Source organism: Podarcis bocagei, assembly GCF_964188305.1.
Source record: "Podarcis bocagei genome assembly, chromosome: 2".
Taxonomy (NCBI): domain Eukaryota; kingdom Metazoa; phylum Chordata; class Lepidosauria; order Squamata; family Lacertidae; genus Podarcis; species Podarcis bocagei.
In genome coordinates, this window is record NC_138126.1 from 53,188,270 (window position 1) to 53,213,903 (window position 25,634).

Here is a 25,634-nt window from a genome sequence, read left to right on the forward strand (position 1 = left end):
AACTTTTCAGCCTATTAGATAAAATAAAGAAGTAGCTTCATAAATCATAGAAGACCTGAATGTGTGTGAAAGGGTGAAGAGACATATATTCAAAAGTTCAAAGGAGATTTGGGGAAAGATAACTGCCCAGGTAGGAAAAGTGATCAACGTTTTCCAACATTACACCATTAAGTTGGGTATGTGGTGCTGCAGAGGGGTTGTTTTGTGCTTGTTGGTGCGGCACTTTGGTTTTTTGGATATTGAGCGATAAGCCAAGCTTTCTGTAAGCTTCTGCAAAGATATTTGGGGTGGTTTGGAGGTCGTCCTCTGAGTGTGCACACACTATGTTGTCACCAGCATACTGAAGCTCTATGATGGAAGTTACGGTAACCTTACTCTTTGCTTTCAGCCTACTCAGATTAAGAAGCTTTCCATCTCTTTGATATATGATTTCTACCCCTGTGGAGAGTTTCCCTTCGGCAGTGTGTCGGATCATGGCAATGAAGATAATAGAGTTGGGGCAATAACACATCCCTGTTTAATGCCTGGTCCCACTGTGAATGGTTCACTTTGAAAGCCATGTAAGGGGGGGAGTAGGAATAAATGGGACAGTTCTCAGAATGGAGAGGTACGGGATCAGTATGGGGCCCCTGAGATTGTGGAGAACTCTGAAAGGACCTCTTGAAACGATTAATTAATGGGTAGCAAAATGGCAAATACCCATTCAGTGTAAACAAGTGTGAAGTGATGCTTGTTGGGACAAAATATATTAATTTCACATATATTGTAAGTTCATGGGGTCTAGACTAGCAGGGAGTGTGACCAGGAATGAGAGGCCATGAATAGCTCCATGAATATGTAAACCCAGTGTGCAGCAGCTGTGAAAAAGGTGAATCAAAACTTAGACAATAGGTTGGAAGAGATAGCACACGCCACCAGCAACTCATGGCTCTCTGGAACAACTTTAAAAATAATAGAGAAGAATGCGCTCTATCCAGAGCCATAGCTAGGGGGTGGTGAGGAAGGCCCCCGCTAGGGGCACAGGCAAGGAGGGGGCGCAAAATCTGCTAACAATATTTCCATAAATAAAAATATAAATTCTTGCCTCATAAGTAAAGGTTTTAAATAGAGGGTTAACCCGCAAGGTGTGCCCTGCGTATGAGTCTAATAAGAAGTCTATGGAGAAACTACGCGACAAAAAAAAAGTTGGGCGGCGGGGCGGGGCCACGTGAGAAACGAGCCAGTTGCTCTGGCAATTGCGTCATCGGCGCGCGACGAGGCAGTGGCCGCGGAGAGACATGAGCGGGCTGGGTGTCCTTTTCCGTGCGGCTCGCGCCGCTCTCCCCGCCGGGGTCCGGCAGCTCCGTACCGGTCTCCCTCGGCCTGCATTCGCCAAAGAGCTTTTCCTGGGGACACTGCGAAAGGTGAGTCCCGTAGCTGCCGCAGCCCGCAGCGCCTCCGAGGCTCCTGCGTGTTTTCTCACAGACTCGGGAGCCTCCCACCCCAGGCACCCTCTCCCCAAAAGCAGTGGGCGCCTGGCATCTTTCCACCCCTGCCGCCCTCTCTGAGGCTGCCAAGAACTGCTGCAGCTGCTGCATTTCTCTTAGAAAATGCACACTTTCCCCGTCGACCCACACGCACTGCACCCTCTGGAAATCGCAGCCTGGACTTCAGCACGGTTTTCAGTACGAAAACTTGCTACTTCAAATAGTAGATAGGTAGCCGTGTTGGTCTGCCATAGTCAAAATAAAAAAATTCCTTCCAGTAGCACCTTAAAGACCAACTAAGTTAGTTCTTGGTATGAGCTTTCGTGTGCATGCACACTTCTTCAGATACATGCATGCACTTTGCTACTTCAAAGGTTGGGAAAGTTTGACGGGAAGTTCCCTTTCCATTAAGGCTTTGCGCTTTCTCCAATAAACTTGATTATTCTTAAGCCGGGGCTGTAAGCGATCATTGACGGCGTCCTCATGTTTGAAAGGAGAGTTGGGGTTTTTTTGTGTATGCTTGGTGGGAAGGTCTGGGGTAGATTATGCCCTGTTAAGCTTTTTTTTTTAAAAAAAAAAGTCTGAACAGAAAATGCATTTTCCACCCTTATGATTTGTAGCACCCAATCCGCGCAACAGCTTCTTAAAGTTGTGGATAAGTATTTCTCTCCCACACCCCTTTAATTGGACTACAGTATTTTATCATGCGAGACAATACTCTTTTTGAGGTTTTAGGCAGCTAGTGTATGGAACCAGCAAATTCTTTTTGGAGCTGCCTGAAATGGGGGGGGGGGGACGACTTCTGGTAACCACAGTTGGTGGGATCAGTCTAAAGAACTTCTTATCAAATTCATTTCACTTCAGCCAGCAAACCCAACTATGTAAAGCTAAATAAAAATCTCGGAGCTCCTAGAACATCCTTGGGATTTGGAAGATACATTTCATATAATTAGTTAGCCATAATTACTACTATATCTTGGAGCCTCATAACTGAAAGTGAATACATTACACTGCAAATCAAAAATGTATAGAGTATATTCTGCCATATCAATGCTAAGTAATGATTTGGATATTTTTTCCTGGATGTAAAGAGCAAATTCAGAGTGCCTTTTCTTAGCAGTGTTTATGGTTTCTATATTTTTGGCAACCACAGCTGTCATCCTGAACATACCTTTAAGCAATTTCCATTGACTCCGTGGACTTCCAAAACAAACCTGTTTAGCATTGCAGTAAAGGTATGTTTAAAAGCTTAATGGAGAATTGTGACGCCATTAGAGTGTTTTCACCTTGTTCAGCAGTTTTCCAGCTGGGAAGAAAACAGGTCTTTCTAGATTCCAAAAAAGTGTCTGTATTCATACTACAGCTAAGCTCCTTTCCATCATGGGGAAAAGGGAGGCAGGATTTCCTCTGCATTTGCAGCTGCCTACACAGAACTCCCAAACACTTCAAATTCCCCAAATTTGGAAGACACAAGAACAGTTCATATGGAAACTTGTGGGGAGGGGATAATGCACACAACCACTTTTTAAGATGCTGTGGAGGCGAATTCCAAAATTGTGTTTGAGTGCTGGTGTTTACTGACCTGTCATACTTCTGGGGGTTGAGCATCACAGAAGGAGAAACTGAAGAAAACTCAAATGCACTTCTGAATTGTTGACATAAAGGCCTATAAGCGACCATTCTCCTAATTAAAATGTATGTGTAATGTCTGCAAAGGTTAACTGCCATCTGTCCTAATAAGGAGCAATGTTAAGTCCAGTTTTTGAGGCTTCTCTCTTTTTAACTTGTTTTAATATAAAAAGAAAAATCCTGTCAAAATCTGTTATTCTAGGAAGACGTTTTCCCATTTCCTGAGATTAGCAATGAAGAATTGGAAGAAATCAACCAATTTGTGGGGCCGGTAGAAAAATTCTTCAATGAAGATGGTAAACTCCTCCTCGCTTCATTTAAGTCTTTATCTGTTAAGGTTTTTCATAACAAACCTTCTGTGAGGTTTCTTTTATAGTGCTAACAAAAAAACACTGAGAAATACATAGTGTTGCTTACTACTTTCTGCATACGAGGAAATCAGCATATATTTTGAAACAGAGATATTGTACTACTGATTTAAACAGCTACCAAGTATCTTATTTTAAAATATTTTCTTGTCCACTGCTATGTTGTTGAGAATTCTCTGGCTGTAATGGAGGGAGATTATGCACCGCATTATCTTGATGTGATACAGCTGGTTGTGAAAATAATTTGAAAAACCTGCTCAAATTGGGTGGTCTGGCAAAAGTGATCTCTCAACTTTGTTGTTGGATATGTAGCTAGCCCCTCCCTCTCAGTGGAAGAGCAGAAAAAACTGACCTGTAGGAAGCTTAAGTTATTGCAAGAAAAAAATAATAGACAGTATGCCTTAAACGTCTCGTTTGTGGTTGTTGGTATTCACAGTGATCTAACTCCATAAATAAGCTTTCACTAAATGAGCTGGCCACACCTGAACTTTCTGTAATCCATTATATAAAATTACTGCATTTCACTGTATTTTAGTGGATTCTAAGAAAATTGACCAAGATGCTAAAATTCCACAAGAAACGCTTAATGAACTGAAGAACCTGGGGCTCTTTGGCATGCAGATTCCGGAGGAATATGGTGAGAAAAAATGTTCCGAAAATTGAGACTTTGCTCCTTGTCCTTTTAATATGAGAGAACCCTTGAAGTTTTTCTTCTGCTTGCTTTATTAGTGTTACTGGACTTGATACATCTGCACTTTAAAGCAGGGCAGTACCTGGATGGCTGAACCTCCTGGTATCTTTTCTCTTCCTTGTTGAAGCATTATAGAATTCATAATAAAGCCATCCCTAACTAATTTCTGTGATGGCATGGTTTCCTTGCACACTCAAACATATAGTATAAGCATGTTCTAGCAAAGGTATTGCATTACCAACCTTGTTTTTTTAAGATTTATTTTTTCAAAACAAATCATGAATCCTATATGTTGCAAATCTCTGAATGCTATTACTGTGAAGTAAAGTATTTTCATTTGAATAAAACAGTGTTGTTTTTTGCCTCTGGTTAGTTAATCATCATAGGCTCTTCTATTTGCTCTTTCTTCTTGCATAATGAAGCAGTGGCTGATAACATCAGCCTAGTCTTATGAGCTGATAACTTAAGCAGCTGATTGCAGGATGTGGGGCTGGCGTCCCCTCAGAAGATTCATGAAATGCATAGTCATAAATACAGTTGGTATGCACTGCTGCTATAGAATGAGAGTGAGTCTTATAAGTACTTTAACAAAACACAACAGAGCAACATTTTGACAAAAGCTGACCATGGTGTTTCTCTGTTGTGACCTTTGCAAGAAATGTGATTCAGTACATTTTATAAATAGATGCTATAGGAAACTCTAACCAGGGATCAGTCCCTTGACTTTTCTTTTATATTTATAAACACCCAGTTTTCTAGTTCAAAGCAGCCAAAGCTGTTACACCTGTGTACACCTGGCAGTGTAAGTTAAAGCTGTGTACACCTTGCTATTTCAGTGTTGTGCTTTTATGAACAATCATCAGTTGCTGAAGGCTACCCTGATGCTGACTGGTAGCCCATGTTGGCAACAAGTTTGATATTGTTGCATGTCACCCCAATCGCCAAGCGGTGTGAGATTCCAGGGGTCTGTGTTTCCTTTTGGAAATGAGTCACAGCGGAGACTATAGTGTTTTTATGATATATGGTTTATTTACACAGATGTATATCTGTGGAGGGGTTCACAGCATTAACACCCCAAAAGGGTCTTGTTTCTCCCATAGCCACAGCCTTAAATTCAAGCACAGATCCAGCATGTCTCTCTCTCTCTCTCTCTCCTTGCCACTTTGATTCACACCACTACCCACTCCGTTCTCAGCCCTGAGTTGTTGTTGTTGTTTTTGAGGGAGGAAGCTGCACCTATTTGCCATCTTGCACAAAGGCCCTTAATCCCTCATGACATCACCAGGAACCTTGTTTGGCAACTTCCTGAAATTAGAAGCCTTGAATAGCTTTTAACAGTTGCTGGGTCCAGGGATTAGGGAAGTCCGGCACACAGCTTAACACCACAAACTCATAACAGTCAGAAAAGTGCTTTTTATATGGGAAAGTTGCCTTTTCCAACCAGCCCTTCCCAGAGCTTTTCCCCAAATCTTTTCCCCTAAAATTCTAATACTTAAACTAATAGATATCAAGAATTTCAGGGAGCTTTGGAGAAAGGGCTGTAGTTCAGTGGTAGAGCAGGTGCTTTGCATGGAGAAGAATCTAGGTTCATTCTCCAGCATCTCCAGTAGAAACGCCTGCCTGAAACCCTGGAGGGTCACTGCCAGGCAGTGAGGACAGTACTGATCTAGATGGACCATTTGTTACAAGAAAAGTGTTTAAGTAAAATATTGTTTGGTTTGACTAATAATATTTTTCTATAGGTGGCCTTGGTCTTTCGAATACAATGTATGCTCGTTTAGGAGAAATTACTTCTCAGGATGGAGCTATTGCAGTAACCTTGGCAGCTCACCAAGCTATAGGACTGAAGGTAACATTGCCTTTATTATTGGATTTTGATCCTAAGGCACTGCAGTTTTGACATTTCATTGCTTATTGGGCATTTCCCCCCAGCATGTACAAATAATGTCTCTCCTGTCACGGCAGGGAGACGACGAAGAAGTACAAAATAAGATTTATGGCTAAGATACCTTTAAAGCAGAACATTTGTGAAGGATGAGTAATAAAGAACAGGATTGTTAGTTCAATTTTAGAACCATTCAGAGGAGTTTGTGTAAATATATGCTGGAGTTGAAAGTTGTGGAACTACAATGAAAGCAAATGGATAGGCTTAGTTCTGTTGGAATACATTTAAGATGAGATCTCTGAAAAATGGATTAACTGTTCTAGCTATTTGGGAAATTCAAGTTTCTGTTAGTGTGAATTTGGTTGTGATAAATAAGTCTGGCTAAATAGTGATCTAAAACATCTATGACTTTCTTTGTGGCCGGCCATGGATGGCCCATCCCCCTCTTACCAAAACTGGTCCCATGCTAACAATTCTGATGGCTAGTCCTCCTCATGTATCTTCCTCCCCATATAAATTGCATTTGCTGCAGCCCACAAAAAAGCTGAGGGGGGGTGTCTGATTTTCCAGCACCAATCAATGGAGAAATGTGTGATGGGATTGCAAAGATCCCATTGTGCACCTCCCCACTTCTGTCTCTAGTGGGGCAAGGAGGGATAGTGTGCAGCCTACCATCAGATGTGGCCTTCAGGGCCAAAAAGTTCATACACCCCTGTTTTAAACAAATAAACGGCTTGGTTTCAAAAATTAATTAGCAGTCTCTCTCTCCCTCTCTCTCTCTCTCTCTCTCTCTCTCTCTCTCTCTCTGTGTGTGTGTGTGTGTGTGTGTGTAGAGCCAGTGTGGTATAGTGGCTAAGAGCAGTTGACTCGTAAACTGGTGAACTGAGTTTGATTACCCGCTCCTCCACATGCAGCTGCTGGGTGACCTTGGGCTAGTCAAACTTCTCTGAAGTCTCTCCGCCTCACTCACCTCACAGAGTGTTTGTTGTGGGGGAGGAAGGGAAAAGAAGATTGTTAACCTCTTTGAGACTCCTTAGTGATAAAGGGGGATATCAAATCCAAGCTCTTCTTCTTCTTCTTCCTATGACAGGGTATCCTAATTGCAGGCACTGAAGAACAGAAGAAAAAGTATCTGCCTAAACTGGCTTCTGGGGAGCACATTGCAGCATTTTGTCTGACTGAACCTGGAAGGTAGTATTTTTGCCTTTTTAAAAATGAAAATACTTTAAGAGATGGTGCCGTGAATCCACTAAGAAATTGAATTAGGAATTGGCAAAACTCTGGTTTAGAATTTCTCTCTCCTTCTGCCATGACTTTACATGATGGCTCTCAAGCCATTCTTGGCTCATGATTTTCATTATGGGATTAACACTGACTTGCTTTACAGGATTCTTGTAAGGATTACAGCAAAAAAGTGTGTGTGAAGTTGTGAAAGGTCTGAAGCACTATATAAATGCTAAGTGTTACTTGAAACAAGATCTGTTTTTGCTTTGTACTGTCATATACCAGCTTGCTTAACTTAATTACATTTGTGGAGCTTGACATCAAATGATCCCCAACTGTGCAGCTGTTGTTTCCAGAGGCAATTTAACTGTGTTTAGGAAGTCAGAATGATGGGAATATTTCTATCTTTCAGGTGTAAGGACTACAGAGTCTTGCTCAGTGCACCTACTAAATTCCCATTTCATCTGTTTATATTTCAGTGGTAGTGATGCTGCATCCATCCAGAGCAGAGCTACTTTGAGCGAAGATGGGAAAAGTTTCATATTAAATGGTTCAAAGGTATTTAGCCAAAGAAATTACTGCTTTTATGTTTTCTGTGTATCGGCTTTGCCAACTATCTTCTTCGTTTCCCTGCCTTATTTACTTGTGCAAAGTGAAAGTTAGCTGAACAAGATTCATAGGCAATGAAAACTGGCCTAGTTGTGATAATAATTGGATTGCCTTGAACCTTAAGTTAACCTGAAGTCTTTTTCCCCCAGCTCTGTGTTGAACCTTAGCTGGCAATTCCCAAGTGGACAGATCCAAAATCAAAGGATACATCTTAAAATGGACAGTAATATTTGTCAAGAAAAGGGTGGCTGTGTCAGCCGATTATATTTTATGAAACCAGTATCATTTCATTCAAAGAGCAAACAATACTCATTTCTTTTTTCAATTGTAGATATGGATATCAAATGGTGGTATTGCAGATATCTTTACTGTGTTCGCAAGGACTGAGATCGTTGACAAAGATGGTGCAGTAAAAGACAAAATCACTGCCTTCATTGTAGAAAGAGCTTTCGGTGGAGTCACTCATGGAAAGCCAGAGGATAAACTAGGCATTCGAGGATCTAACAGTAAGAACTAGTAAATGTTGGTTTGGAAAGATTTAGGATTCATATTTCTCTTGGATCAAGAGGAATCCAGATTTTTGTGTCATCTGCATTTTCTTAAGTATCTGGGATAAGCTACATTTTAGTTGTTGACTGGATAAAATGTATGTTTACTGATCATTAAGTATTTGTGAGTGTGGACCTTATGTTGATGCCACTCTGTTTATCAAAGATGACGTGGGTTCCAAGAAGTTAGAAATCCTCAAATGGACAGGCTCCTCCATGTGGGTAGTAGTACCAGACCCCAAGAGTCATTTGGAAATTAGGGACAGACTGTCCCAAAATGCCTAGGGCAGTCTTGAGCTGAAAAACGAAATCAGGAGACATCCACAGGATGGGTGACTTAGATTACCTTCACATAGGGTGTGTAAACATGTGTTACAACTGGTGGTGTGCAGCAGAATTTTTTTCTGATGCAAACTGATAATTTTCCTTTGCAAATTTCCCTGTAGTCTAATTAGAATAGGATTCTCCCCTCAAGAAATTTTCCCATTCAGAATTTTTCAGAAAACCAACATCACTGATAACAAAGAGGCAAAATGTCTTGACATGCTAAATTATTGTTCTAGAACAGTTGGCCATGGAATTGGCTAGAGGGGAGGAAACCCTAGACTTCTAAAATAGTGCAATAGTAGTTTAATGCTCTGTCTTTCAGCGTGTGAAGTCCATTTTGAAAATACAAAAATTCCTATAGAGAATGTCATTGGAGAAGTTGGAGGGGGATTTAAGGTAAGATGCAGGGAATTACTATTTTCCCTGCCATAAAATTCATCTTCTGTATCATTTTTTAAAATGTATTTTATTGATTTTCAGTTACAAATGAATTGGTTATAAAAAGAGAGAGAAAATATCAGCAATAATAACAACAGGTAGGAGTACAGAGCTATCACAGAAAGGGGGAAATATAACCAAAGCAATAGATAATAATTCACAATTCACAGTACTGTATTGACTTCTGACCTAATTAATTTCTGCTGGAACACCAGTGGATCAAGGAACTGAAGCCAGTTGGAGGTGTTGTCAGGCTATAATTCAACAGCTCTTTACTCTCCATTGTTTTTGGAGAAATTCTAATGTACACTGTTATTAGGGTTATTTACAGATCCAAAAAACCCCACAGTGTCCTTGAATGCCCCATGTTAGTTTTACAAGAGGGTTTGTTTATTCAGTTAGCCATGGACTGTTAATAAGGAATGGTGTTTATCCATGCATCAGGTTGAAGCTGTAAAGCTACGAAGAGAGACCTTGCCAGTAGCTTATTTCAGTTTGTGGCCCAGGCTTGCCAGAGCCTAAGCCTCTTTTGGAAGAATCAGGACTAAATTAGCTTTGCGTTTCAGCATTTCTCATGTTTTACCTGTTTTAAGTCGATGTCAAACGAACAGAGGGCAGTGATTGCACAGGAAGGTATCCTTCTAAGATACCGTGATATGCTCTATATAGCAGGGGCAGACATCCAGCTAAAAGGCCAGAATTGATGTGGGCAGGGTCTCAAGTAAAGGTAAACTTCGTTTGTGGAGGAAAGACATTTTAATTACAGTTTCCCTGAACAAGGGTTACTTATATTTACTGTAGGTTGCTATGAATATTCTCAACAGCGGAAGATTTAGCATGGGCAGCGGAGCTGCTGGAATGCTGAAGAAACTGATTGGTAAGACTACACTTGCTGCCTTGCTGGGCAGGATGAATTTCTGCATTAGTTCTACTCCTGAAGAAAATACAGTGGTGCCCCGCAAGACGAATGCCTCGCAAGATGGAAAACTCGCTAGACGAAAGAGTTTTCCGTTTTGGAGGCGCTTCGCAAAACGAATTTCCTATGGGCTTGCTTCGCAAGACGACAATGTCTTGCGAGTTCCTGCTGGTTTTTTTCCCTCCCCCCCTTTTTCTAAGTCGCTAAGCCGCTTATCAGCTGATCCTTCAATGGGCTTGCTTCGCAAGACGAAAAAACCGCTAGACGAAGAGAATCACAGAACGGATTCTTTTCGTCTTGCGAGGCACCACTGTACTTAGATTCTGTGCTGGCCATTTCATTTTTATAAACATTAGGTTCAGTTACTAAATCGTTGCTATAATGTTGCCTTGAGATACAATGAAAGCCTGTTGATCCACAGTATTTTCTTTTTTGTAGTAGATACTACATGCTGATTTTAGTGCAATCCCAAGTTCAGATCTCCCCACAGCCATGAAACTCGTTAGGGACCCCTTTGACCTCACTGGGTTGCTGAAGATAAAGTCAGTGTTGTGAGGGAAAAGCTTATGTATGCTGCTGAAAAAGCAATAAATGAAAGCGTGCAAATTTATGCTTGGTTATGTCACCTTTGTTACAACGTTCCAGGCCTTACTAGCCTGCAGAAAGTTTGATTTGCCTGCTTTTTATTCATGAAAGGACCCTGTTATAAATAAAATGCAGTCGAGTAAAAAAAAAAATTAGAGTAGAAGGAAGGCCATTTCCACCATAGGACTTTATCCTCCTCCCTGCCCCCCTGCAACAGCTAGCAGCCTAAGAAGGCTCCCTTTTCCTCCTTTTGCTTTGCTGTGCCCAAGCCAGCTCTAGCACATCTCCCCAGGTGCTACTGCAGCTGCCTTGGACAATGCTTGCAGAAAACCTGATTGATTGGGTTGGCAATTTAGGGATAGAGGGCTGCGATTGACTATCAGGTTCACTGTTCCTAAATGTTATCTATGGAGAGTAATGACCTTTCAGATTTACAATCTGATTTACAATTTACAAGCAACTATGCTGTGTATATGTTGATGTTTCCATAAGTGAACGCTAAAATATGAAACTGATTAAAATTTGTAATCATGTGATAGGCACATACCAGGGGAAATGAATTGGCGGCTGCTTCCTGGTGTGTACCACTGTATGTTACAAAAACATATCTCTCCTTTGAATTTTGTAGTGCTTGTGGTGGCAAACACCAGTATATGTACATATTCACTTGCCACAGAATCTGTATCTGATTGATCTTTACTTCCCATAGGTGAATACTTAGGAATAGATTATACTCTCTTCCTGCCAAGGCAGGAGTTGGGAACAGGTCAGGAATAACTCACAAAGAGTCAGTGAAATTAATTCAGGCCTAGTTAGCACAGAAACTCTTCCTGGTAGATCTTGCCCCAGTGAGGCAGTTGCAAGGACTGAAGATCCCTGCCTTCCCACAGCTCCCTAAGTCTCCTCCTCCTCCTCCAAGTCTTTCCTGAGCAACCTGAGACTTCTTCGCTTTGTCTGTCTTTGCTTTGCCCTCTTCATACCTCTGTGGGTTCTGGAAGATTGAGGGGGAGAGCTGGTCGCAGCAAGATGGGGAGACCCCCTGGCTTCTTCAGCAGCCTGTCTCAACTCTGCTTCTTGGCCAGCCTCTGGTCCTGCCTCTGATTTTGGACTGCTCTCTGCCACAGCCTCTTCCTGCTCACTAAACATCTTCAGCTTCTGACACCTCCTCCTCCCAGTCTGTTCCCTCTGACCACTCATCGTCATCCCACCACCAGTCCCCTGGCTCTGAGCCTTCTTCCCTTGGGGCTCCCCAGTTGGTGCCTCCCACCAGTCCTGCATCCAGCCAATCCATGACACTTCCTACTTCTGAATATTCCTCCTTTCCCTTAGAAGTGCATTATAAATGCTAACAGTGTAGCACAAGACAAAACTGACTGCAGCTTCAGAGCTGATGGTGTTTTACTCGACCCAAGGAAATGTTTTCGTCTAGTAGTAAGAGCTGCTACGCCAAGTACAGGATTACAAAATATTTCGATGATGGTGTAACACCGCCAAGGGCAGATGGAATGGCTGTTATCGTTATCTGATGTAGTAGGAGTTGTCCATTTTAATAATTAAAATAATGGTAAAGGGCCTTGTCCCATTCTGAAGATAAATATTTCAGCAACTGTTACATTTTTCAGAAGCAGTCGTAATATTTTGCCGCCTGATTAACTGCCTCTTCCTCTCACTTTTTTTTAAAAGAAATGACAGCAGAGTATGCTTGTACAAGAAAACAGTTTAATAAGAAGCTGAGTGAATTCGGATTAATTCAGGTAACTGAAACACATTAAGGGTTTGAGGAATTCATGGGGAAAGTTTGATCTTTTTAAAAAACTGAATGGAAAGCTTTCCACCTTCTGGAGTGCCAATTTTAAATGATGTAGCCTATGCACTTGGTGAGTCATGAATTTAGAAAGAATAATGTGCCAGTTGCCAAATGTATTAAACTTAATGGGACTAAATGGTGATTAACTTTCTTGATTGCACTGTTGCATATTTGTAGTTTCCCTTTCTCTGTGATATGTAAGTATGAACAGCATGTCTTTGTTGCCCTTTCTTTCAGGAAAAATTTGCCCTGATGGCTCGGAAGGCATATGTGATGGAAAGCATGGCCTACCTCACTGCAGGAATGATGGACAGGCCAGGGGTCCCAGACTGCTCAGTTGAAGCCGCCATTGTGAAAGTAAGCTTTACTGGAATGCTGAGTTAAAGCTTTGGGTATTAGGGCCCCTTTGGGAGGAAGGGTGGGATGTAAGCATTTATTAATGTTCAAAGAAAAATAGGTTACTGAGATCCTCAGATTGTGGAAGCCATGTGGATGTTCATATGCAACCTTTCTCCGTCTTCATTGTGAGCCTGATCTAGTTAATTGCATGGCAGTTCAATACAAATTATATTAAATCACTCTTGAATGGCATATCGTTGAATGGCAGATCTCTCTGAAGATATCTCACTGAAGCAAAAGTGTGAGATCAGGAATTTCAAATGTCCCAGGGGGAGAGGCACTGATGGAAGTAGAAAGCCACCAATCAAGAAGGCAATTCTGTGTGCATATGTTCAGTTTCTGGGCTGATTTCAGCGTCCCCTATGAGAGGTATTAATGTGCTAATAGCAAACTTGGTACTTCCAATTGCTGCTCCTTATGTATGCAAAACAGAACCATCCATGCATAGATGGTACAGGCAGACTTGAGGGAAACCAAAAAAGATCATTGAGGGTTGAGCATTCTCTCTTGACATGAAATACCATTATGTGTGTGTTGGGGCAGGGTGGTGGTAGAAAGCAGTTGTGGCAGGTGATACAACTGAGTGTTCTGGAAAGAAGGTGTGGCTTGCTAGCTGGCACCCTGAACATTTTGCTGCAGGTCCCTACCCTTTTTATATAGCCTCACAAGGGCTCAAAACTGGGTGGTATAAGGTAGTTACATTTTCTTCCAGAGAACTTGACATTGGCGCTAACGCTTTTGCATAGCTCCAGCTTGGGCTTCATTTCTTGGTGTCTACAGTATGACAGCCATTGAGGTCGACCAATGAACTGGCTTTTTATATTGCCAAGTTTAGAAATAAAATAACATCATTTAATAATTTCAATGGTTGTTGACAGGTGTTTAGTTCGGAAGGCGCATGGGTTTGTGTGAGTGAAGCTTTACAAATTCTTGGAGGTCTCGGCTACATGAAAGATTTTCCATATGAACGCTATCTCCGGGATAGCAGGATACTTCTGATTTTCGAGGTAAATATGACTTCTTCTATAAGTTGCATGCAATCTCAAACCACTAGTATAAAACTAGTTACAAGTAGATGGCATTCTGAGGGCCATCTGAGTGGCTTTGAAGCATTGCCTCAAATAGTCACAGTTCTTTGCATCACTACCTTTATGATATGTGGACTGCCTAGTAATATATTTTAGATAAATGTGGAAAGGAGGATATTCCTATTCTATATGCATTAATGTTAGAAGTAACTGTTTTTAAAATCTGTTTAATGGCACATTATTATTTTTTATACTGATTTCAGTACAGTGGTGCCTCGCAAGACGAAATTAATTCGTTCCACGAGTTTTTTCGTCTAGCGAATTTTTCGTCTTGCGAAGCATGAAATCCCATAGGAATGCATTGAAATTCAATTAATGCGTTCCTATGGTCAAAAAAAGTCCAAACAAAGCCAAATTTGGTACAACAAGAGTTTATTAAGTGCTCTTTAAAGTCACGCATACTGTAAAGAGCATTTCAAAAATTGAAGGAACAATAAATTCAAAAATTGAAAGAACAATAAAAATCATAAAAATTCAGAAAAAAACCACACAAGCTTCCAGATTCTTGCAAACCCCTCCTCAACTGTTCCCCCAGCCACCCACCACACAGAAATTCAAACCCAGATTTTTTTTAAAAAAAAACAGCAGAGTGGCCCAATGGTCACAAAAAAATCATAAAAATGCAGAAAAAAACCACACAAGCTCCCAGATTCTTGCAGACCTCTCCCCAACACCAAGTTCTTGAATTCCAAACACCCCAACCCAAAATCCAAAAACCCCCAAAAAAGTTTTAAAAGTTTAACTTACCAAATGGCTGCAAAAGAAGTTTTGGAAAAGCTTCAAAAATCGCCAAAGTCTTCAAAAACCTCAAAAAAGGCTACCACACCGCGTGCTATGAGTTGCTCCTCGAAGTCAAGTCGCAACTGTATTAACGGTGTTAAGAAAAAGGAAACAAACTTGCAAGACGTTTTCGTTTTTCGTCTTGCGAAGCAAGCCCATAGGGAAATTCGTCTTGCGAAGCAGCTCAAAAACCGCAAAACCCTTTCGTCTAGCGAGTTTTTCGTCTTGCGAGGCATTCGTCTTGCGGGGCACCACTGTAAATAGAATACAGTTGTACCTTGGAAGTCGAATGGAATGCATTCCGGAAGTCCGTTCGACTACCAAAACGTTCGGAAACCAAAGCGCGGCTTCTGATTGGCTGCAGGAAGCTTCTGCAGCCAATTGGAAGCCCTGTCGGACGTTCGGGTTCCAAAGAACAGTCACTTCTAGGCTTGCGCCGTTTGGGAGCCAAAGCGTCCGAGTACGAAGGGATCCAAGGTACGACTGTAGTCCATTACATTGGAAATGTCAGTCTTGACTGGGTAAATTTTATACATTTGTTGAACTTGTCCTATAGTAAAGTGCAAAAGTGTTGGACTGATAATGCAGTACAAACGAATTGGGGTGCTGCTCTATGAAGGGGACTGTCAACACATACCAGAAATAATGAACATACAACAGAAAGGAAATCCCATTACATGATCATGGAATAATCCTGCTTGGAGGCTTCCTGTAGCCACCTGGTTGGCCACTGAGAGCAGGCTCCTGGACTAGGTGGGCTTTTGGTCTGAACCTTCATGGCTGCTATGGCGACTGCAGTATTATCCACCTTTTAAAAATGTAAAATAGAAATAACGGGACTTGTCCTAGCAAGTAGAGCATGTGAGACCGCTCCACCTCACTGGCCATGGGTAGTGTGGCAATGGAACAATTGTGTGTGTGCTTATGTGTGAGATATAAACCAGTGCTTGCTTTGCCACGGCAGTCGGAGCACGCTATTTCGCGTTGATGTGCCTCACATTTTGAATTGGCATCTGTGCATTTCCCTCCAGTCATCTAGGCTGACCTGGTCACTTTGGAAACATTCTGCCTTGCTTGCCAGAACAAATATAAGTAAGCCTGCCAAGGGAAATTTCTGTTTAAAATGTGTTTGCTTTTTACAGATTCATTTAGATAAGTAGATAACAGAATGAATAGCGTAAAGTTGGGGGTAACCCTCCCACTGTTGTGTGACTGCAGCTCACGTCAACCCCAAGCAGCATGGTCCGTGGTCAGGGATTATGGGAATTATAGTCCCAACATGGAGGGCACCATGTTGGCTACCGCTGGCATGGAAGATGAGCACTATGCCACACCCAATGGCCAGAAGTTGTTGTTTTTCTGCTTCTTGTAGGGCAATTTTCAGAGGACTGGTATATGTGGTGGTGGTGGTGTTGCATGCCAGCAAGTTACTTTGTAAGTTGGCGAAAGTGTGGCAATGTTTAGAAGAGAGAGGTCATGATCCCCCTCAGCCTTCTCTTCCATAGCTGAAACATTTACTGGGTTCCTGTGACCTTTCACCATAGAACTTCTCTTTCCGTACTGAGCCATCTTCGTTGCCCTCCTGTTTTACTTACTCCAGTTTATATTCTTCCTAAACTGTAGCTTCCAGAACTGGACTTAGTGCTCCAGATGGGGTCTGACTAGTACAGAAAACAGTAGAACTATTGCTTCTGTTCATTTAGAAACTGTGGTTCCATTAATGCAGCCAAAGATTGCATTAGCCTCTCCCCCCGCCCCCCCCCCGTTGCATCACACTGCGGACTTGCTTTTAGGTTGCAATTGGCTACCACCCCAAGTCTTTCCTCCATGTTCTACCGCCAAGTGTCCCTTGTTCTATACCCTGCGCAGATGGTTTATTTGCATTTGCTTTTATTTACTGCATAAATGCAGAAACTTTGCAATTCTCTGTTAAGAACACAAGAGTAGCCCCTGGTGGATCAGGCCAATGGCCCATTGAGTCCAGTATCTTGTTCTCACATTAGTGTTTCCGGCCATGGAGGCAAAGCGTAGTCATCACAGCTAGTGACCACCGATAGCCTTACGCTGCATGGGTTTATGTATTCCTCTTTTTAAACCACCCAAATTGGTGCCCATCACTATCTCCTGTGCAAATGAATTTGTCGTCCACAAGTTTTAGTGTTGGGAAAGAGAAAGAAAAACATTTCTCTATCCACCACTTTCTCCATGCCATGAATGATTTTATGAATTTTGATCATGTTACCTCTTAGCTTTTATCTGAACTAAAAAAATTCCCATTTGCTACAGACTTTCCTCAAAGGGGAATTGCTCCATCGCCTGTATCATTTTGGTTGCCTTTTTCAACTAAGCAGTATCCCTTTTAGGTGAGGTGACTAGAATTGTACAAAGTATTCTAAATGCAGTTGCACCAAAGATTTGTAAAATGGCATTATGATGTCGGCAGTTGTATTTTCTATTCCTTTCCTGCGGATCTCTGGAATGGAAGGTGCCTTTTTCACAGCTGCTGTGCACACGGGGCCAATATCTTGGTTGAGCTATCCACTGTGACCCCAGGGTCTCATTTCTGGGTCGGATTCAGATCCCATGAGTGTGTTAAGATTAAGAAATTGATAATTTTTTGCCCTGACTTTCCTCACTTTGCATTTGTTTACACTGAATGGCGTTTGCCGTTTTACCACCTATTCAGTCAGTTTGGAGAGGATCTTTTGAAGCTCTTCACTTTGTTTTGTTTTGTTTTAACCACCCCAAATTGTTGAGTATCATCAGCAAGCTTGGCCATCTCACTGCTCACCTCTAACACTTGATCGTTTATGAACAAGTGGAAAAGCACAGGTCTCAACACCAAGCCTTGAGGGACTCCACTGAATTTCATTTTGTTAGTCTTGACCTGGTTATCCTTTCTATCATGATGGTTTTGAATTTTATCCCTGTCTTCTAAAGTGTTTCAGTTTTTCTCCCAGTTTGTCGCCTGCAAATTTGATTCCTTCCAGTCCTTTATCAAAGTTATTGATAAAAATGTTGAAGGGCATCAGACCCAGGAGAAAACCATGGGTCCCCCAACTCAAAACCTTCCTCCAGTGGTGGACCTAGATATAAGACTATACTGGTTTACATAGAAATATTTTTCATTAAATAAGGTGAAAGAATGCTCTAAAGTACGTTGATAATACATTCTGATTTGGAGACGGCTAGCACCTCGGCTCATTCTCTGCTCTCTGCTACAGCAGTAAGGTGAGCCTGCAGATTCTCCTCTTGTTGATGATCCACTTTAAAAGGTCATTTTTTGCCATTCACATATCTAGCTCTGAATGCTAGTAAGCTCCACTTGCTGCCGAAGAGTGATCCATAAAGAATGGTGTTTATAATTAAAACGAAGTATGCAACTGTCAGGGGTTCAGGAGCAGAGGCACAGGAAAGGGAGGAAACAGAGAGCGAGGGGGAGGAATCCGAAGGAAATATGAGCGATGACAGCGGCCCGAGATCTCCGAGTCTTTCCAGTGAATCAGAAGATTCACAGAAAGGGGCGCCAGTGGTCAGAACAAGGGGGGCGCCTAGGGGGACACACCAGGAAGAAGGGACCAGAGGAGACTCAGAGAGCAGCAGTTGGAAATCGGGACCAGCTTCCCCACCAGAGCACAGTAGGGGGGAGGGGTCGCAGGCATCGGGAGCTGGCGGCTCGCCGCAAGCGGGAAGGCAGGAGTTAGGATTGGCCACACCTCCATCGGGGAGCGAGGAAACGGTCAAGAGGAAGGTCGAAGGCTGCGCGCGCCAAGTTCAAATGCACAGGAAGGCGGCACAGTAAGCAGTCCGGATAGGGAGCCAGGTCCTAAAGCCCGCCGCAAAGAGGGAGCAGAGTCCGGGGGGTCGGCGTCAGAAGAGTCCAGGAAGGAAGAGACCACGGGGGGTAGAGGGACCCAGAGGAGGAAGGAAAGACGGAAGAGGTGGAGTAAGGCTAGAGTATTAAGTTGGTGTACAGGAGGCGGAGATTCAGACGGAGCTTCGCCGGTCTAGCTTCTAAGACGTAGAGCTGCACGCTGCGGCTTGAAAATGGAACTTGTAACTCAATAAAGACTTTTGTACAGTAATACCGGCTAGCGTGGTCCTCTGTGAGCTGGGACCTGGAAGCAGCTCTGACAGCAACATTCATGCATTTAATTTAGCATCCCCAGTCAATGTATGCAGTGATTTTAATTAGCTTGTTGTTTAGCCATCTGTTCATTCTGAAAGCTTTAATTGCTAAGCAGCACCTGCTTAAAAGCGCAGCGACTAGTCTTAGTCCATCAGCATTTTTTTATCTTTTAAAATCAAGCACTTCTAAAATGTAGGTGCTTCGCTTTCAGCTGTGCAGATGTCAGATTTTTCTTTCAGCCTCCAAAGAGAGCGGTGTAACTCTTCAGGTTCATTTTTCTGCATGTAAATTGCAATTCATGATACGCATTACTGAGAGAGGAGCCTGTTCTTGAAACTTTTCAAAACTACAGTTTTCATCTTGTTTGCTAAATAGTTTTGGGCATTTGTTGTAACTAGTTTGTAAACTTTACTAAGGCCATTACATCAAATGGCATTTAGCTAATGTTCAGGAGCTGAAAGGTGTTTCCCCACCTCAGCTTAATACTGGTCAGTGTGGCTAGGAAACCTCAAGGACCTGGTGTGGTGCTATTAAAGCTATTTCTGTTACTACGTACGAGGTGCAAAGGCTTACAGAATGTGTGTTGCGGGTGGAGTTTGCAGCGCTGTGCAAGCTAGCCCTATTCCTGATGTATCCAACATATACGCACTCTGCTGTTCATGCATTTGGTGTGTGTGAGAAGTGGCCATACACATACCAGAGCATGCAGAGATTTTGGTTCAGACAAGAGCCTTCTTCACATGAAAGTACTCTATGTGTGTACATTGGTATTGGTGTAGAGCCCTTTATTGGGTGTCCAAGGTGCAAACCTTTCCAGCCCTATGTTCCCCCTGTAGTCCTTAAAATTTTGGGGCTGGTGGATGATGACTTTATTAAAGCTTTCAGGTGAATTAACAGTGCAGCTATAGAGATATTCCTAGAATTTTATAATGACAATGGAATTTTCATTCTTGAAGAAAAAATAAATATGCCTCCACCTTAAGCTTTAATAGGAAACTTACACTTGCATATAGAAAAAAAGAAAGGTATCTGTCTGGCAAATCCATGTTTAAGTACCCTAAAAGAATCTTTTTTTTCTGTTTCAGGGAACAAATGAAGTTCTGCGAATGTATATTGCTTTGACAGGCATGCAGTATGCCGGCAAGATCTTAACTGAGAAAATAAAGTATGTGCTTTTTTGGAAATAGCCATTTTTTATAAACGATTACTGAATACAGGTTGAAAAGTTGTAAAGGGGAACAGCATAGAAAGGGGGGAAGCAAGATGAAATTTTCTTGAAAGTTTCAACATGAGCAGAAATAAGGCATTTCTTTATTTAAAATGCTGATACAGTGGTACCTCGGGTTAAGTACTTAATTCATTCCAGAGGTCCATTCTTAACCTGAAACTGTTCTTAACCTGAAGCACCACTTTAGCTAATGGGGCCTCCTGCTGCCACCACGCCGCCGGAGCACAATTTCTGTTCTCATCCTGAAGCAAAGTTCTTAACCCGAGGTACTATTTCTGGGTTAGCGGAGTCTGTAACCTGAAGCGTATGTAACCTGAGGTACCACTGTATATTGTGTAGATCTTAACTGTGCTTTTAAAAACCAAAACACTGAGGTTATTTTAGTATGTTCTCATCTCTCATTTACTATGTGGTGATGATACCTACTTAAACTTTATTAAAAACACTTCCGAATTGGTGTTTGGTCAGTTAATCACTGCTGCTCTGTGAACTCCATTCATTTCAATGGGTGGGGGAGTATGCAAGCTACATTTAAAATCAAGGCAAGTTAGTTATTCTGCAGTCTTTCAGGCTGTTGGTCATACTTTGATGGCTAATCACATCACTGGTAGCTGTTAATGTAGCTCTTTCCACTCCCTGTAGTACACAGCATCAGAAAATTACAAAGAAAAAAAGCATAATTTTTAGGGGGAAAATATTTAGAAGTTCAGCTACTGTCTCTGGGGCGGATGGGGAGTTGACTTGTTGGGGAATGAAGTGATATTGGATAAATGGCCTAGTACTAAGGCAGCCTACGTATCTAATCTCACAGGGAAATCAAGAAAGGAAACGTAGGTCTGGCATTGAACGTGTTTGTGAACAAGTTCCGTGACAGCGTGGGCCGAACAGTAGACTTAGGATTAGTTGGTCAAGATGGAGTGGTGCATCCTAGTCTAGAGGTAAGTACTCTGTGCAGATGCTGTAACACTTTCAGCCGTGCTTGGAAAACTTGCTTGTGTTGCATTATAAAAGAGGGGCTTCTTTAGGCTTCTTGGTCCTGGTCCAGTGCCAAATCCTTTCCGTGTAGAAACATAGGAAACGACCTTGTATGATGTCGGACTACTGATCCATTGAGCTCAGTACAGAGTATGTTGACTGGTTCTTTAGGGTTTCACACAACACTTTACCAGCTGTGTACATGCATGTGCAGAAAGCTGAACCTGGAATCTTCTGCATGAAAAGCGTGTGGAGTACCAGAGAGTTATGACTCCTCACACAACTGCTCTCAGAAATGCTCACAATACTGCATTTGTGTGGGATTGTATACCTACACCTATACATGGAGAAATTTTACACTGCGGTCCTTTTTTGAGTTTTACTCATGTAGCCCAAATAACTGCTTAAGCTTTGAAAGTATCAGTATTCACTAAATCAAAACAAAACTTTTTGGATTTCATGGCTTAAGGAAAACCTGAAGCAAGCACTGTAAGAACCCAAGTGGAATGCCATTTAGGTTGCTCTGTTAAACTGTACCTGGCAATGCCCCTGTTGCCTCGGTCACGCTTCCTTCTGACGCACTATGCACTAATCCTTATTATGCACACTATAATCTGTAACGGCATGGGACTTAGTATGGAAAACAATTTGGATCTTTCAAATGCTGTGATTGGGAAAGGGTACAAGGGGAAGTATCCAATGTTGTATAAGTGGCCTTTCCCTTGGATACGGCTCAAGGGTTCCAGAAATTAGGGCTGAACTGGCTGCAGTTCTAAAGCTGATAATGCACATGTGAAATGCTTGCCTTGCCAACTCTCCCAGTTGTTGAACCTGTATGTAGAATGTGTGTACATGCATCTTCAATACAAAGAACTGCCTCTTGGAAAAGGCTTTTGACACTTTGCGTTCGTCTTCCTTCCAAAGAATGCCAAATTCATTATCTAACGCCTATTTTTGTTTGTGCTCTCTACTTTTTTCTCTTTTAGAAAATCACCATAAAGCACAGTGTGGGCATTTTTGTTTTGTTCAGTCTCCCTGAATTAGTTCAGTCATGGCGCTAATTCATTAAACCTGTATCAGGTGGAATCTGAATATTTAGGACTGAACTTGACTGCGCATCTTACTGTGTGAATTCTAGTATATAATGTAATCTGGGGTAAATTACCAAGTCATTTGTTGGACTCAGCAACTGGGAGCTCCAAAGTGAAACCCAGTTCCTCAAGGAGTACCAGCTGGCTCCACGGTTGCAACACATTTAAAGGTTGTGTGTGCATATATTATTTATACATAGAGGGAATGATTAATGAATTGTTTGTGCAGAATTGACAAGTCTAAACCTGTAGTGCACTAAATATATATTTTTTCATTGCAGGAAAGTGCCAGGAAACTTGAACAAAATATATATTATTTTGGTGTTGCTGTAGAAGGCTTGTTGAGAAGATTTGGCAAGGTAGCTAGAACTTTCTAATGGATAATTAAACCAAAGTTGTTTTCTTTCTTTCTTCTCTGCCCTTCCTTCCTTAGAGCCTAATCAAAGTGAATGTTTGAAACCAAACTCATTTCTAGCCTAGAAATTGTCTTCAAGATGTATACTGAGGAGCTGTCAGGGAAGATAAATATTTAAAGATCATGTAGAAGCAGATGAAATGCACTGTGAGTATCTTTTCTTCCCCCAGCAACCTGAAAGACACTCTGCAGGTTCTGAGACTGTCTAAATAAAAAGGCACAGTCAAATGCTTTGATTTAGTACAGAGCTTTCCAAACTTTTCATGTTGGTGACACACTTTTTAGACATGCATCATTTCTTGACACAGTAATTCAGTTTTACTAGCAAACCAGGTTAAACTTTCCAGCCCCAGGAGGAGCACGGGGAGCGTTCGCGCAAGTCGTGACACACAAGAGTTTGGAAAACTGTTTTAGTACATGTGTGAATACTGCCAACTGAGGGCAGCTGTCTTCATCTGTTGAAACATGTTTTAGATTGATCAGGCAGTTCAGGATAAATCACTAAACTATTTGTGTGTTCTTTGTTTGGCATTAGACTATTGTGGATGAGCAGATGGTTCTCAAAAGGGTAGCAGACATCCTCATCAATCTCTACGCAATGACAGCAGTTCTTTCCAGAGCTAGCCGATCAATCAGTATTGGTTTGCGCAATCATGATCATGAGGTGAGTACCTAGAGGTTTTATGCAATTTTAATTAATGTTGTAATCATGAATTAAAATCAGTATTAAGCAGACTGGTCAAGAAGGGGGGGAAACAGAATTGCTTTTGAAAGTATTATGATGCTTTTGGATTCTGACAAGGGATATTTGGACTTGCAATTATAGTTTCTTATGTCTGAAAATGTATTTTGTGTCAAAAGGGAACCTGGAAAACCCTCACCAGATTATTTCTATTCTTGTGCTCCAGGGGGGGAAATTTTTTGGCATAGTAAATACATGGTGATGCCATTGGCTTTTTAGAAACCATTAGATGTATTCATGATGAAATGTCCATTTTCAAAGCTATTGGGTACATCCACTGTGTTGTGTCAGAGGGTGAGGACAAATAAGGCAGGTTTTACTAGCAGGCCCTGTTTCTAAGTCTTCTGGGTGCTAGGGCTAAGCAATGTCAGCTTTTCAACTTTGCAGTGTATCACCAGCCAAACATGGTGATACATCGCAATGTTGAAACAAAGGGGGTGCAACACAGACCATTAGGAGAGGGGGGAAGGATGAATGCCGCCTCCCTGCTTTGCATCGCTCGCTAGCCTCTCCAGCGCCACAGTCCTTTCCTTTCAGGGCAGCCGATTTCCCCTCTTGACTCCTGTCTGATTTTAAGCACCCTTCACCCATCCACCCAAACTCAAGGCTGGAGCCGCCTGTTCCTGCCACCAGGCTCGGAGGTGGTTTCACTTGCAGTATACTGCCGGTTGAAGCTGCCTTTGCACTCTGGCCCTCATCGGTACATCGCCCAAGCCTACTGGGTGCAGCAGGAGATAGAATGTTGTTAGCCTTCTAGTCTGAACCACCCTGCCAATGTAAGTACGTAGGCACACTCTGTAAACTGCTGGGCCATGTGTATTGCAACATATTTCACAAGTTTTGTATAGCATAAAGCTGTTTAGAAAGTCTGCAATCATGATCAGGTTCCAGCTATTCTGGTGCCCATGGTAGAAAAGTCCCTTTTCAGCCATTCAGCTCTGGGGCAGCCGTTACTGTGAAAAAACAGAGGGAGGAGAAAGGATTATTAACGTCTACTTAAAGTCTTTTGCTGAGTAAGTATGTAGAACAGAAGCTGGGTGGTTTTTATTTCCATGAATTTATAATACAGAAATAAACGATAGTACATGGAGTTGAATTCCAGTGGTCTATTTTAAAGACAGGCCTATTTTCCAATTTGCTAATGATTTAACTGACTTCCTAGGTGCTGCTTACAAATATTTTCTGCACTGAAGCTGGCTTCCAGAATAATTATGCTCTGGCAGAATTAGAAAAAAGTAAGTGTTGCACTCGAGTCAAATGTTAACATCTTATATTGCCCACCTTGATACCAAATAAAAACTTGCTTTTAGCAAAGGCACAGGAAACCCAGTCAGTACTCCTGCCACAGTTTGTTCATAGGCTACAGCTTCAGTTTGTGCTAAGAATCTAGATGCCAAGGCAAGCCTCGATAGTCCCATGGTTTGCTTGTTCCTATAATTAGTGATAATGTGGCAGATGCTGCTAGTAGCTCAACAGCTTGTGTTTAGTGTCTTGGATCTTAAAAAGTCTGTTGCTCTCATTTAGATGTGACGCTAAAGGAATTGTTACTTCCGTTTCCATTATTCCTAGATGCTCCTGAAAACATGGATGACAGCATTAAAAAAGTGGCAAAGCAGGTGCTGGAAAAGAGAGCATATATCTGTTCCCATCCACTGGAAAGAACATTTTGAAAATTAGGAAATGGTGACCGACCTGCTGTGGAGCAAGATGCTCTGCGGCGCAAGTGAACTTTGGGGCAGAATGTGCAACTGGCAACTTGCTAACAAACCATATTATTTTCCTCAACAGATGTGTTGTTTTTATAAAATAAAACTTCTTTGATTTTATGTACCTGAATGCACGTGAAAATCCCAAGACAAAATCCAGGCATATGGCTTAAGGAGAAGTGCACAATCAACCTACTTTCTAGTCTTATATTTCATTTTAGAAACCCTATGCTGCATAATACTTGCTAGAACGCCCTATCCAGCTAGAGATAAATGAAAATGAGGCTGCAATAGCAAAAAAGGGGTTCTACCCCCAGGAGCCTCTCTGTTTCCCTACACTTAAGACTTATAGAGGGCCCTGCCATTTGTGCCTGAGTAGCCAGTTGAAGCGCCCACAAACAATTTGCACCCATCATTTGGGTGCTTCTCACAAGCAGAGGGACACCTTAGCACAGCAGATTGGACCTCCGACGCTACAGCGTAAATTTTGCTGCGGTAAGCCAAGCATAGAAATAGCTCTGGAGGAACTGAAAACGCAAAATAAGAACTTGCACCGCGTCATTACGAGTAATCTTTCCCCCCTAAATT

The 25,634-nt window shown here is 42.0% G+C and overlaps 2 protein-coding genes, 1 long non-coding RNA gene and 1 pseudogene across 7 annotated transcripts in view; 1 reads left to right on the plus strand and 3 right to left on the minus strand.

Annotated features, from left to right (window-relative positions):
• LOC308579699 (tigger transposable element-derived protein 1 pseudogene) overlaps positions 1-14,577 on the minus strand; it is a 146,301-nt pseudogene extending 131,724 nt beyond the window's left edge. The window contains exon 1 of the transcript XR_014013483.1: positions 14,494-14,577. The product of XR_014013483.1 is annotated as a tigger transposable element-derived protein 1 pseudogene (transcript). The remainder of the gene's footprint in view (positions 1-14,493) is intronic.
• Positions 1,244-25,166, plus strand: ACAD9 (acyl-CoA dehydrogenase family member 9). 2 transcript variants are annotated; one of them, XM_081176689.1, is made up of 18 exons: positions 1,244-1,403; positions 3,298-3,391; positions 3,999-4,100; positions 5,897-6,003; positions 7,130-7,230; positions 7,743-7,821; positions 8,204-8,378; positions 9,070-9,143; positions 9,987-10,062; positions 12,370-12,440; positions 12,731-12,850; positions 13,771-13,899; positions 19,975-20,054; positions 20,929-21,055; positions 22,465-22,542; positions 23,134-23,262; positions 24,503-24,575; positions 24,910-25,166. In XM_081176689.1, the coding sequence occupies exons 1-18, from the start codon at positions 1,278-1,280 to the stop codon at positions 25,008-25,010; spliced, it is 1,842 nt and encodes a 613-aa protein (XP_081032815.1). In that variant the 5' UTR covers positions 1,244-1,277; the 3' UTR covers positions 25,011-25,166. The 2 variants fall into 2 exon arrangements, with proteins under 2 accessions (XP_081032815.1, XP_081032816.1); XM_081176690.1 differs by lacking the exon at positions 1,244-1,403 and adding an exon at positions 2,620-2,701.
• On the minus strand, positions 21,458-22,458 carry LOC308577315. Its single transcript, XR_014003582.1, has 2 exons — positions 22,164-22,458; positions 21,458-22,123 (listed from the first exon to the last, which is right to left on the minus strand). It is a non-coding gene; the product is annotated as an uncharacterized lncRNA (long non-coding RNA).
• Positions 23,274-25,634, minus strand: part of CFAP92 (cilia and flagella associated protein 92 (putative)) — a 58,895-nt gene continuing 56,534 nt past the window's right edge. For all 3 annotated transcript variants that reach the window (XM_081175943.1, XM_081175942.1, XM_081175945.1), the window contains one exon: positions 23,274-24,293. In XM_081175943.1, the coding sequence (XP_081032069.1) occupies positions 24,265-24,293 (29 nt within the window). In that variant the 3' untranslated portion in view covers positions 23,274-24,264. The remainder of the gene's footprint in view (positions 24,294-25,634) is intronic.